We start from the raw sequence: 14,481 nt of genomic DNA, 5'->3' as shown, positions 1-14,481 counted from the left end.
CTCGCCGCCGGTGCAGCCGAGCAAAGCAAGGCAGGGCTCAGCCGCCGCATACCGTGGGGGGTCCGCGTGTCCCCCCGCCCCCGCCCGGGCAGCCCCACCCGGCGAGCCGGGGTGAGGGGGAGCCGCCCCGGCGCTGTCCCCGCGTCCCCCCGTCCCCGTCCTTACCTCCCGGCTGGAGGCGCTGCCCCGAGGCGAGGAGGAGCACGGCCAGGAGCGCGGCCAGCGCCCGGCCCGCCGCCATCTCCCGTCCCGGTGCCGTCCCGTCCCCGCACGGGCCGTGCGCGGGTCCCCGCCGCCGCCGCTTCCTGCTCCACCTCGCACCTGGCGGGGCGGGGCGCGGCAGGTGAAGGCCCTCCTCTTCCTCCCGGGATGAGGGGATGGGAGGGGATGGGAGGGGATGGGAGGGGATGGGAGGGGCTCGGGGCGGCCCCGGGAGCTGCCACCGCCCCGGCGCGGCGGGTCGGGTCGGGTCGGGTCGGGTCGCGGTCAGGTCGCGGTCATTGGGAGAGATGCTGCCGCTGCTGCAGAGCGTTATTTCTTCTGTTACACCTTATTCTTAACGCTTCCCCTGCCCGCTTCCGACATAATTCACTCCTACCACAAAAGTTTTCGGTGTGCAAAGTAAGCTTGCTTCCTGAAAATTCGGTACCAATTTTCTGTCAGCGAGGTCCCCTCACACGCCTGCTGAGTGCCCAGTCTGTTCCTGATGGCAGGTAAAGCGCACCTGGCCTGCCGAAGCACCTCTGAACAGATGCGCTCTCTCATCTAGCCATGCATGGGTGGTGGGGAGGGCTTACTGCAGCCTTTCAATACTTAAAGGGGGCTTATAAGAAAGATGGGGACAAGCTTTTTAGCAGGGCTTGTTGCATGGGACAAGGGGTAATGGTTTTAAACTAAAAGAGGATAGATTCAGACTAGATTTAGGGAAGAAGTTTTTTACAATGAGGGTGGTGAAACACTGGAACATGTTGCTCAGAGAGGTGACAGATGCCCCATCCCTGAAAACATTCAAGGTCAGGTGGGACCTCAGGCAACCTGGTCGAGTTGAAGGTGTCCCTGCTCACTGCAGGAGGGTTGGATTAGATGGCCTCTAAAGGTCCCTTCCAACGCAAACCATTCTGTGATTCTATGATTCTGCGTCTGGAAGTGCCACATTTCACACAGAAGCAGGTTCTTACCAGTGAACAGCGTTTTGTATTCTGCTTGTTAAATGTTTGGGGACTTTGCAGTGAAAAACTTTGAGCAGAAACCATTGTGACATAGTCAGGAGTAGATGTTTGCCCAGTGAGTAAATACCTTACTAATATCAGACAGCTCATCTTCTAGCAATTCCATGCCATTGATTTCTCTGCATGCCTTTATTTCTTTGGCAATATCATTGCAAAAACCAGTACGTTTATACTAGCCCACATCAGCACCTCTCTATTACAGAAATGTGCACAGGAATATTCATGTTCGAAGAATGATGTCAGAAGTTCAAGATCTTTTACAGATTTAAGACCAAGCTTTAGAGAAGACTTAAGACCCTTTGCCCTTGCTGATTTCAGCCAGCAACGAGGATACTCAGCTCTCCTGGGAGATCTTTACACCTCTTTTACAAATCAAATTATTGTTCAGGTGTCTTCTCCATAGTATGGCTTTTTACTCATCTTAATGAAGGGTATGGAATTAAAAGAAAATGTGCATGGCAAACATAAAGTCAGTATTTATAAATGGACACTGTTAATAAGAAAGTAATTCACTGCTTATATGACTGCAAAGAAATGAACAGATAGGAGATTTACAGCCATATGAGGAGGAACAGAATGATTTCTTAGGGGCTCAAATCAGTTCCAATGCTGCTTCATTCGCATAAGGAAATAAAAGAAGGGCTAGGGTTTTTTTTTTTTCCTCCTACTGGAGAAACAGGAAGGCTCTTGGCCAGCTCACAGGTTATAATTTATGTTAGTTGTGTCTTATCAAATTTCATATCTTCATAAAGTTCAGTATTTTCACACTGAAGGTAATTCTTATGTCAGCTTTGCATTGCCTTACAGCTATTTTTTGCTTTTTTCCAGATCAAAACATGGATAAAGTGTGGTAGACTTCCTAAAATAGATGTGGGTTTATGTTCATTACAGTTCTTAACACTATTCTGTCGTTTGTAATTCTGATGTAGGAACACAGAACCAGAAATCACCCGTGGTCTGGCTGCTCTTATATTCTCAGTCACCCCTCTGCTCACCAGCATTTCCAAACAAGCCCTGTAAACATTAGGTAGCCAGTCTAACACCACCTCTGTGAGACAGATAAGTTCAGTTCCCTCTGATTTGGAGAGGGACCATGGGACAGACAGTCCTTATGACTCCCCCAGTGTGACAGGAGAGAGCGTGCTTCTCCTCAGGGCTGAGAGGGCTGTGTAGTGATGGACTGGCTATTTATGAGAGTCACTTCCTAGGGGATTTGGACATCTACTGTTGCATAAACAGTGTAGACAGCTGGACTAAGAGGCTTAAAATATTTGGCATAGGAAAACATGCAGAAATGACCAACTCAGAAAACACTAACGGTCAGTACACATAACTCTACAGGAAAATACCCACCAACACAAAGTGAACGCATTTTCCATTAAGTTCATTAAAGCTTGCACAGCTCATGCACGCTTCCCTACAGTGGTAGCAATCCTGGTTGCTGCAGTATGAGCTACAGTGAAGGAGTAAACTTCCATTAACACCTTTTTTCTAGACATGCCAAGATGTTATAGCGGAGTGCTGGGGGGTTGGCAGGGTTAAAGCTAAAGAGTTGTTCCATGTGTCTACCCCAAAACACCCTGACTCTCAGAATACAGTGCAAATGGAGGTATACCGCTCTCTGTGATCAGGCTCCAGCATCCAGGAGGTAAGAAAGCATGCTCTGAACGTGAGTGCTGTTAAATATGTACCCTGATAAAATCGGACTGTTCTCCTCTGTCTGCAAAGAGTGAGGACCAGAGGTAAAGAATTGTCAGTCTAGTGGCAAGAGTCAATATTCTAAGCATAAAAGTCGCTTTGCTATGACTTTAATTGCTTTGACTTTGTTTTTAAAATGAAGAAAGAAGGAAAACAGGGGGAAGGGTAAGAGACCCTCCTCCTTTCACACATCTTTTTAACCAAAATTTCCTTTGAAATAGCTATTGACTTTCATTTCAGTGTATTTTCTTGAAGAGCTGAATACTCTTGTGATACTGTCTATTTGTCCACCTGTCTATTTTGGCTGATGAAGCTGATAAACTGTCCTGGTTTCAGCTGGGATAGAGTTAGTTTTCTTCCTAGTAGCTGGTATGGTACTGTGTTTTGGATTTAGTATGAGAGTAATGTGACAGCACACTGATGTTTTAGTTGTTGCTAAGCAGTGTTTATAGTAAGGCAAGGGCTTTCCATCTTCCCATGCCCTCTCAACAAGGAGATGCATAAGAAGCTGGGAGGGGGCATAGACAAGACAGCTGACCTAAACTGGCCAAGGGAATATTCCATGCTATATGATGTCATGCTTAGTATATAAACTGGGGGGAGTTGGCAGGGAGGGGGCGACTGTTCCTCAGGGACTGGTTGGCTGTTGGTTGGCAGGTGGTGAGTGGTTGCATCACTTGTTTTTCCTGGGTTTTGTTCCTTTCTCTCTCTCTCTCGTTGTTTTCCTTTTCAATACAAATTATTATTATTATCATTATAATTATAATATTTTATTGCAATTATTAAACTGTCCTTAGCTCAACCCACGAGTTTTCTTACCTTTGCTGTTCAGATTCTCTCTCCCATCCCACAGGCGGGAAGGTTGAGTAAGCGGCTGTGCGGTGCTTGGCTGCCAGCTGAGGTTAAACCATGACACGAACAGTTCCCTCAGTATTTTTATTGAAGATAAAAAATTTTTTTAATTGTCCCATTTATTTTTTTTTTTTTGTGCTTAAGACATTTCTCATTTTCCTGTCTTTTTGCTTATGCTTATATATTGACAGTGATGGGAAAGATTCTAATTTGGTCCTAATGTGAAAGCCTCTGTAAGCAGACCTACTACCCTCCAGGCAGCTCTTGCCTCCATCTCAGGCTGGAGGCGAGCAAGAGCAAGATGTATCATTTCACATTCCTCCTCCCTGCTCTACAGTCATTTTCCCAGAAAAGAACAAGCATCAGCCGGGTCAGATGTGGGGGCCAGCCTTACTGGATCAGCTTAATGTGGTATGCAAGTCTATAGATTGAAGCTCCCAGGGCCTGAGAAATAATTGTGTCTGCAATCAGAGTGTGCCCACACGCAATGAAAACTCCATCAAAACCGGCTAATTTGGCTTTCACCTCTCATTAGCTTAATGCACAGTGCCCTGGTCCAGCTGGAAATGGTGTAGAAAATCAGAGGGTTTAATCCTCGTTAACATTATTTGTTGTTTTTATAGCATTCTTCCCCTGCGAGACTTGAAGTGCTTTGGGCCAACCGTTTCACAAAAGCCATGTATCATTTTTGTTTGGTGAACTTTACTGACAAGCTGACCACAGCAACGTCAATACACTTCTGAGAAAGAGCTAGGATTAATCATCTTGGAAGTGTGAATTTAGCAAGAGAAGCCAGGGTTAAAAATGAGATTAAAAAAAAATATCCTAAAGCATCCATGTTCTGGTTAGTAAAAACCATTCCTCTCCTTTGTCTACGGGAATCATATCCTTTGTCTGGAAATGCCCTATTAATTACACAGAGCAAGTTACAAGAAAACACAGAAAAGCTATAAATGGAAGCACAGGAATTCTAAACCATACTATTTTTGAGGAGCAAATCTCCCACTTCAGCTTCCTTATCCCTACAGTGTGTGTAACGTTGCTAAATGAACACATCAAAGACTGAGCCAGTGTTGTTCCTACCAATAGCTGTCAATGAAAGATCCCTCTCGTACTTTTTTTCACCTGAAATGAAATCATTAAAGTAATAACCATACAGGCACATGGGCACAGACCCCCACAGTCAGCCTGGGGAAAAATCTGCTGAGAAAATATTCTGATAACCTCACACCAGGAGAGACACCCATAAATGTGCTCTTGTCCTAATGAGAGAAAGTTCTCTAGAGTAATTTTTAGGTTGATCATTTCTACCATGCCCTGACTCTCAACAGAAAACAAGCTCAGTGAATCCTGAAACGATGGGGTCTGTATTTAGTGCAGATGTCCATGAGGCAGGTGGTAGAAGAGCAGATGCAGCCTCCAAGAGAGCACTCAAGATGCAGTTCATCATGCTTAAAACGCAGCTGCCGTATGAGATAACATTTGCTTGTGCTGTGTAAACCAAAGCACCTTTCAGCCAGCTGCATGACACTCATCCAGCCACCCGAAGAGGACTGGACGAGTACCCTGCACTGGTGAGAGGGCACTCAGCAGGCATTCTAGTTGAATTTCAAATTATTTCATCTCCTCTGTTATCTGCTGCTTTATGACTATATACCGTGCTGATGCCTGAAGACCATACCTAACATGGACAGCTTCACCCTAGGCGCCGTGCCAACACTGAGAGTGAGCCTTGCTCCCCAGAGCTTGCAAATACATAAGCAAAGGGTGGTGGTAGCCTGTAACAGAGAAGAGGCTGTGTTAGAGGGAGCAGAACCCTGGGGCTGTTGGTGTCTGAACGCACTGGACAGGAGTGAGTGCAGCTCTGCTCTGCTGGGATCTGATGTACCAGGGTAATTCCTGTGCACTGGCTCTTCAGTGCTCCGGTGACAATAGCAATGATGCACAGCATCTCCTTCCTTGTGCTGGAAGCTCAGCTCAGTGTGGTAGGAGAATGGTACAAAGAACGGTACAAAGTACAGGATCTCTTGCAAGAGCACAGGAAATACCTCATCTTTCAACTTTAGCAAATTCCAGGCATATTTTTTTCACTATCTGAAACTTATTACTGGAATATATTGAATGTGCTACCTCCTGACTGAGGTAGGCACGGAAATAGCTAATAGCATGTTTATTTTTTAAGCTGGTTTTACCCTACTGTGTTTTATGAAAGTGATCTCTTTCGCTTGTACAGTAGTGGCATCATCCTAGCAGACTAAGACAGAGCAGGTTAATATTAAGGAAAGACCAAAGAACTTTCTATATTCCCTTGTCTCTGTTCAGGAGAACCAAAGTCACTGTTACCTCTCCTTCAATCCTAGCAGGAATATCCAGCTATAGTAATATCCATCATGGTACATGGGATGCGACACCTCTCTGCTGTTTGTGGCAGCTGCCTGGAGAAGAAGGAGTTGGAGTCTCATGACTGCCTCAACAAATATGGAAGGAGACGGGATTTTTATTGCCTGCCAGGCACACAGCGCCACGCGGTCTTCTGGGTATTTGTGAAAATGTGAGCCATATGAGCACATTTCCATTCCTTTGATAACTTCTTAAAGCAATTCTTCTACTAAAGTGATTCCACAGGGTAAGCCTGCCCCTGACCAGGTCTGGTGAGTCACTTCTCGGGGGAAGCAAGTGACTCAGGAGGAGCAAGGGAAGGGAGCGAACGTAAATGCCAAGGTGCATTAAAGTCAGGGCCCTTCTGACAAATGTAGGTATGTACTTAGGTAATTTTTTAATCAGCTTGATCAATGTCTTACTGACACTGGCTCTAGTCCACTCAACCCTCTGGACACAGGATTAAGCCCATCTCTGCAGGATAGAATAGAATTTCCCACAATAAAAGACAACTATTTTTATGTACTTAAATTACATTGCTTTCAAGTTAGGCACTTGCTTAAGGCTGTTCTCGAAATAAAATTGAAGTGTATCTGTGCTACAGCTGTAAAGCACCTGCTCGCTGTATTTGGAATTTACTCTATTAGAGTGTTTAATAAGGATATGTACGATGCTAAATAAGAAATACAGCTCTGCATGTCATAATATATACATTTTCGATCATCAAAAATGGAGGAAAGAATTAGGCCCAGCTATAGTAATGATCCATAGAATATTTTGGAGTCAACAAATCAGTCTTCCATAGACTGAAGTCACAGAGCATATAATTTTGGTCAAAAGCTTAATTATTTCCAAGTTATTCATGGCGGTTAGATCAATTGTGAGAAGCATAGGGACTGCTTACAGCACTTGAATACGGATTCAGATTAGTTTTTGAATATGAGTGAGTTCAGCAATGCTTGAATGCAGGGCTTTGAGCCAAGGCTTGTTACCTGAAAATACACCCGCAAAGCACCCAAATAGCTTAAAGAAGTTTTCCCTCACCAGAACATTTGAAATTCTCTTGTTGATATCTCTGATTTGACTTGGCAGCTACATTGTGCAGCGGGTGCAGCAACATTTGTTACAGCTTGTTCAATGATTTTATGCTGCAAAAGAAACAGCTCCCGAGCTGGCAGGAGTTACCCTTCAGTCAATTAGTTTGCATGAGGCTTTTTTCTCATCATAGCAGTGAGGCAATTCGGAATTGTTACCTGGTTATTAGACACACAGGGTTACCTTAAAGATTGGAAGTTACATGTGCAAGGTCTTATTCTGCAGTCTTTTGCCCTTTGCCTAAGACGAGCGGGGCTGGATGGAGTGGCAAAGCGGAGAGGGTATGTAAAAGGCTGCACCCTGAGCAAAGGAGGAGGTGGGTCACAAACGGCGCAGTAACTCTGCCCCTGGCCAAACTGCTCATTCAAATAAGGGTTACTCATTTACATAAAGAAGGCGAGTGGGATTTACCCCTGAGCACGCTTTGATAAACAGAGACCTCGCAATTTTCCTGTGAAACTGGTTGTGTAGAATGTAGTGCTGTTACGGGAGCATGGGAGAGAAATTGCTGCCTCTGGTACATTTCATTTCTTTTTGGTATAAAGTTATTGTTTTCTTCTTGCTCATATTTTAAAAGGGAGTTTACCCAGGAAAAGAAATAGAATCAGGACTTCATGAGGGGCTGCCTGTCCCGCTTCTGCTTTGTCCTATGCAAAATGCAGGGGAAGAAAACACCCCAGCAACCCAGAGTGGATATCTGGCTGGTTTGTATCCATCTACCCCACCATTTGTGGTCAGGGGTTGTTCAGCATAAAATGTATTGCCTTACCACATGAGACATTGTGGCCTGAAAGGAGTAACCTGCTTGCGAAGGAAGCGAGTGCTCATCATACGCCACACAAACAGGCAAAGGAGCCAGCAGGGAGAGTCTTGAGGCTTGGGCATTTCTGAGCCTCTGGGAAGAAACCCAATTTTTTGTCAGGGAGAAGTCATATTCCATCATCTTTATCTGTCTCTAAGTGAAATCATAACAAACCAGCTTAACAGCAGGAACATTCCTCAATGCTTAAGACTGGTTATTTATTGCATACTGTATGCATCTGCTTGTCAGTTTATATAGACATCTCTGGTACAGATGTTCAAGCTCTGATCACAAAAGATAAATAATACATGTGGTAAACAACCTGTAGAATAGGATGCTGCTACAAAATACCACGTATGCTATATGTATACTTAGCAGAGACAGCATGAGTCGCATAAAGGCCACCACGGGGAGACTAGTGCTTCCCCATGGCTCTCAGGCTGACATGTATGTAATGGGTTCTTAATATATGGGAGCTATCGGTGATGTGCCTGCACTATTAGCTGTTCTGGTAAAAACAGTAAATATGGAAAGAGCTTGAGACATTGACGTTTCCTTCCTGAGTTGTGCATGTGGCCTAACATTCCCATGCCTTCATAAAAGTCTACGCCTTCATTAGGAAAGAGAATCAGGTGCCGACTGCATAATATTCTGCCTTTAAACAGGTCGTGCTAGATACTGAAATGATCCAGTTCACACAGATACCAATTTTGCCTGGCACTGACAGTCCTTCCATCACAGATTTATAAAGATCCCAAGCAGGGTGGTTGCATCCCAGAATTTTCTATTGTCACTCACACCCGGTCCCATTCTGGCAAAATACTTGCCATCACAGGTGGACAAGGAAAAAAAGGACTAGGTCAGCGATTAAAGACAACTGTGGACTTTAATGAGATTTTGTGGTGATGTTCTAGGTGCAATCGCAGCAGGTTGTCTAGGAAACTGAAGCTGAAGTTCTTATTCCACATGTAAAACTGCTCAGACTTTCCTGGAAATGTTTAATGAGGAAGAAGTGAGCATATGCTGAAGCTATTTTAAGTTATACAGAATGTATCAAAAAAAGTGAGATTCTACCCAACAGGATAATGTGAAGTGTTAAAGCTTTTTTGTTTTAACTGAAAAGTCTGTGGTTATATCCAGTTGTCACCAAAGCCTGGGAGAGTTGGACGTGATGCTCCGATGATGTTGCATCTACACTTTGATTGTTCAAGCGGCTCCCAATGCTGCTGTAATGATTTCGGCAGGCTACAGGGCGCTAAGCTAAGAAGCTGTCATCTAGATTTGAATTCAGCTTTCCAGGAGTCTGTGGTGTGTAGATCCAGCATCCTAACTCAGGTTTGTAGGAACAAAGTATGATATTAAAAAGCCTGCTAGGGAATGGGAGCACAGCAGTCAGTCCTTATGCTTGGCAGAAATGAGACATCTGCCCATCATTTCCCACCTGCCCTCGCTATGCACCTCACTAGCCTGGCTTTGCCAAGCTTCCCAGTGGGGTGAGTTAACTAGGCAGAGAACTTACTGGGCTGTACCGGGTTTTGTGCTACCCTCTTTAGATCCTGCTGGTTGAGAGCTGTGTTGTGTCATACAGACATAGTTTTAGTCTTTCTGTGCCTCAGTTACCTAATGCTTAAGAAGGAAAAACAGCAACACCTTTTTCATCAGTGCTAGAAAGATCAAATGCATTCAAAAGTGGGGGTGGTGGGGTGTTGTCTGATGCTGTGGCAATGGAGATTGAATAAGTGTGAGAAATTTTACTTTCAGCTGAAGTTATGGACTTCAGTAGGTCTCTTGTTTTCAAAAGCAGCTGGAGAAGAAGCTGCTTCGCCCTTTGGGGGGAGGACTTGGGTTTGTAAGAGCTGAAACCTCACACAGAAGACTGCCAGCCTGAGTGTGGAAAGGGCATGGATCAGCAGAAGCTTTCTGTAGAATCTGTTAATACCGAGAATGTACAGTCCTGGGATGGGGTCTGGCTCCATTTTCATCTTGTTGTGCTTTAGCCCCAGCTGGCAACTCAGCACCACCCAGCTGCTTGCTTACTCCTCCCTGGTGGGATGGGGGAGAGAATCGGAAGAGTAGAAGTGAGAAAACCTGTTGATTGAGATAAAGACAGTTTAATAGGTAAAGCAAAAGCTGCACGGGCAGCAAAGCAGAACAAGGAATTCATTCACTCCTTCCCATCGGCAGGCAGGTGTTCAGCCATCTCCAGGAAAGCAGGGCTCCATCACGCCTAAGGGTTACTTGGGAAGAAAAACACCATCACTCCAAACATTCCCCCGTCGCCCCCTTCCTCCTTCTTCCCCCAGTTTTATATACTGAGCATGACATCATATGGTGTGGGATATCCCTTGGGTCAGTTGGGGTCGGGTGTCCCAGCTGTGCCCCCTCCCAGCTCCTTGTGCACCCGGCAGAGCACAGGGAGCTGAAAAAGTCCTTGACTAGTGTGAGCACTACTTAGCAACAACTAAAACATCAGTGTGTTATTAACATTATTCTCATACTAAATCCAAAACACAGCACCACACCAGCTACTAAGAAGAAAATTAACTTTATCCCAGCCAAAATGAGAACATGTGTCCACAGATCATCCACTGGTCTTTTGGGTACTAACTTTGTAATACATGCTGCTGTACTTCTGCCGCAGAGACGATGCATTCACAAATCCCCAGCCTTGTACATTAAAGACCAAAACTCAGGTGAAAGGCACAGTAGTGGTCATTACTAGAAGATCACCATTTCTCAAATTATAATTGCCACGCATTGCTGATGGTGATTATACAAATGCCATGGGATCTGCAAATCAGAATGCATTTACCTTGCACAGATGCCGGCTTTTCCAATAGCAAATAATGTTTCCAGTAAAGAGAACGTCTCTCCTAGGATTTTAGAGCTGGACTTCAGAAAAAAATCTACTTTGTACTAAAAAGGCTTATCAAATCCCTAGGAGAAACACAGTCTAGGTGAAAAATTGCTTTACAAATATCCAATTTATTGGACAAGGAGAAGGTGCTAGTGACAGAAGGCAATGCAAGATCCTGCCTGTAAAGGCTCAACATCTTCTTTCCTGATCACTGCCTGTGCACTCAAGCTCAGCAGAGGGCACCGAGCCCTCTCAAATGAGGCCTTACTGACTGAGCCTGCTACCGTCTTCCTAACAAAGCTGTACATAAAACAGGAGGAGTGAGAACGTATTTCTAGGACAGTGCACCTGTACCACAAATTAATTGTAAAAATCAGTTGGCTCTCACTCCACATTTAGGAAAACGTTAATTCACATCTTCCATCTCAGAGAAATACTTTGACAAAAGTAGGTGCAGAATGTCTCCATTTAATTCTGTAACAGGACACAGCATAAGCCCTTGGTGTATGCTTTAAATTACATTATTTTCCTTGCTTGATTTCATTTGACTTTTCCTTTGTGCTGTCAAATATTCCTGCTGTTCTGCACAGGTAGAGTCATCCAAACACAAATGTCACCAAGAAATCATGCATGAACCTATCCCCTGCTGGAACCTCAAACCCTCTGTCAGCTTTTTACATCTGGGAATTTCACATTCATGGAAGAAAGTAGGGGCAGATCCTGGCACGGTATTTATACCTATCCCCTGCTTAGGTGCTTAAACTTTATCAGCTTCAACTTTTGCACATTTGTTTCTCCAACACATTCAAAATCGAGGTGACAGCTGGTGTCCTGCAGAGCTAACATGGCTAACATGCACCAGATTCTGTAGTAAGAGCAGTAGAAGGAGGTGTTGCACCCTTGAGTCCCCAGAGAGAACAATGGAGTTCAGGAGAGGCCTTTGGTGCAGGTTTGGGGGGGCAAACAAGGAGGTGAGACACCTTTGCTGTCCCCTCCTTTCCAATAGTATGCAGAAAAATGTAAAAAAACTTCCTGGCTTTAGAGCTGGGATGCAAACTCAGCTACAAACCCTAGTGAGTGTTCCTAAAGCTTAGCCACTTGGGAGCATTTGGTACACAGATGCTAATTGTCTCCTGAAATATTCTTGAATATCTTTGTGCTGTCAGATGGCGGTTTTTTTGTGAGCTACGCAAGATGTCACAGCTTACAGTATCCTTTTATGTCAGTGGTACCTCCTGATCATGCAGTGATTCCTTATACACTGTCCCTGGGAAATCAGTCAGGCCAGGAGGTTTCCTAGAAGGGAAGAGAGACTGTTGAGGTGAATCAGACTGCTTTGCCAAATGCCACATTCACTGTGTGGAGGTTGAGTGCCCCTCAGGGTATTTCAGCAGAATGGTAACTTACGTAAAGTGGTGGCTAGTTCATTTTGGACAGAGACTATGCTAAATGGAAGGCCAGTTTCTTATTTCTTACTAGACAACAGCTGCAAGTAGAAAAAATTATGAGTGCCCAACAGTTCACTGGGACATATGTTTCTTTGCAGAAGTCAAAAGTCTTATACAGGCAGTTTAAACTAATGCTGGATCTGCCAAAGGCACACTTCTTGCACGGAGGAATAGTGCTTCTTCAACGAAAGTCCCTGCTGAATGTCTGAAGATATAACTGTACAGCAAGGAAATCATCATCATCATCGTCATCATCATCATCCAAGGAAGCAGGTCTGTACCAGAGGAGGTATCCGTAATGTCTTATGTGGCATTTAATGGGATATATAATATTCACCCATTATAGATTGGGAACAGCACCTCTGGTTAAGATTGTCTGGTCCTTCCCTCTCTAAAATAGTTTTTAATTGTTTCCAAGCTTATCATACTCTTCACGCTGAAATTTTTCATGCCAACTATCTACCTCAACCTGAATTCTTTGAGTACATTCTAACCAAATTGATTTAACTGATTCAATAAACTCACCATTTTATTACCTGTCAAAAAATATGGTGAGGTTTTTTTCTGAAAAGCTCTGCTGTTCACGTGCTTTGGAGCAAGAACTAGAAATAGTGTGGGGGTGGTGTGTCTGTCTGGGGTTTTCAAGATTTCCAGCAGTCTGAAAGCTCCTTGGCTTCTGTAGTTGATGCCACATAGTGAAATTAATGTCCTTACTGGTTTTGCTGCTGATACCAGAAGGCCATTAGAAGGCTGCCAGTTACTTTGTAGAGCTGCTTTGTGTCCCCAGGACAGTGACTGCACGGATGCCGGCCGGGCACTCACATTTGCTCTTTGGTTGCCGGCAGGCTGATGCGGTTCGTTCAAATCACTGTTTTGTCCTCAGCAGCAGGACATCAGGCTTGAGGATGTAGTTTCACAGCCAGCTCACTAATCCAGCTGAAGACTGACCCTTCAAAAACAGAAGAAAAAAATCAGTTTTCAGGTGTCCCAGTTTGCTGAGCCAACAAGCTTATGGCAACAAGCTCTAGAGGTGACGTGAGAAAGGGAACAAGGGAGGAGACTGGGCAGTGCCGTCGTAAGTCAAGGTAAGATGTTTCTGAGAGCCTCTCAGGCTAAAGCAGCAGAACAAACACTTTTGACAAAAGTTTGTCTTACCTGAAAATTTCATCCAGCCAGATCCCAAAGCAAATAGCAAAGAAAGTCCCAGGAGGAGATCTGCAGCTCTATCTTCAGAATAGTGCCTAGCAAGGAAGGCATGCAGCTTTGCCTGTGCCGGTGGGGAGAAAGCAGGAGGATGATCTGCTGGCACTTACATTCCTGCTGCCCTCTGCATTCAACACCTACTCCAGGAAAGGGGTCTCAGAGTCTCGGGGACCACCGCTGTGTATCAGCAGCTATCGAAAGCTGCAGGTCACACACTGGGAAGTAGAAGAATTTTAATTTATTTTTACTGCACTCTCTTGGATTCCCAAAGCACACAATGTTTCTAATTGCACATCCCTGAGGATCAAAATGGCTCACCAAGCTGCTGCAAGTCTTATTTGCAGCCACGTGCACATCCACCTTCTTTACACAGACAGTATATTTGCTACCTATCATCTAAACTTTCCATGGATCAAAGCTTGCTTTATTTTGTGTAACTCTTCTTCCAGCCAACATTTTCATCAGTCAAGTTCTCAGAAAACATGTCTGTTAGGAAGGCTCACTAGTTCTGTGTAGAAGGGTAGAAAGAAGACAGAGAGAAGAAAAAACAATGAACAACAAGATCTCCCCAATGCACTTTGAAATGCCTGCAGACTTTTCAGTTTGTTCCCCAGTTTTGTTTACTTTGCCATAGTAAGGAGAATAAGCAAAATTTGTTTGTCATCATTCTTCTCTTCCTGAGACAGAATATTACCAATACTTACTGCAGCCGAGCAAATAATTAAAAATGAATAATTTATACAATTAATGCAGTCTTTCCTCCCTTTTATATAATAAGTGCCAGAGGATCACAAATTTCTTTTAAATTTATTCCTTAGTTAAGTTTATTTGATACATCTTAATGATCCTACTGTTCTGTAGATTGAATGTTAATTTTAAGTAGTTATTCACATTCATTAATATGCACATTGTTTTCTA

The 14,481-nt window shown here is 44.3% G+C and overlaps 1 protein-coding gene and 1 long non-coding RNA gene across 2 annotated transcripts in view; one reads left to right on the top strand and one right to left on the bottom strand.

The window, feature by feature from the left end:
• The window catches only part of CDCP1 (CUB domain containing protein 1), a 29,185-nt gene extending 28,859 nt beyond the window's left edge, over positions 1-326 (bottom strand). The window contains exon 1 of the mRNA XM_075083436.1: positions 166-326. Within this exon, the coding sequence (XP_074939537.1) occupies positions 166-241 (76 nt within the window). The 5' untranslated portion in view covers positions 242-326. The remainder of the gene's footprint in view (positions 1-165) is intronic.
• Positions 174-13,647, top strand: LOC142052816 (uncharacterized). Its single transcript, XR_012659005.1, has 4 exons — positions 174-343; positions 12,459-12,633; positions 13,244-13,445; positions 13,537-13,647. It is a non-coding gene; the product is annotated as an uncharacterized LOC142052816 (long non-coding RNA).
• The last annotated feature ends 834 nt before the right edge of the window (positions 13,648-14,481 follow it).

Source organism: Phalacrocorax aristotelis, chromosome 2 (genome assembly GCF_949628215.1).
Source record: "Phalacrocorax aristotelis chromosome 2, bGulAri2.1, whole genome shotgun sequence".
NCBI classification, from domain to species: domain Eukaryota; kingdom Metazoa; phylum Chordata; class Aves; order Suliformes; family Phalacrocoracidae; genus Phalacrocorax; species Phalacrocorax aristotelis.
This window is presented reverse-complemented; position numbering and strand designations above follow the sequence as displayed.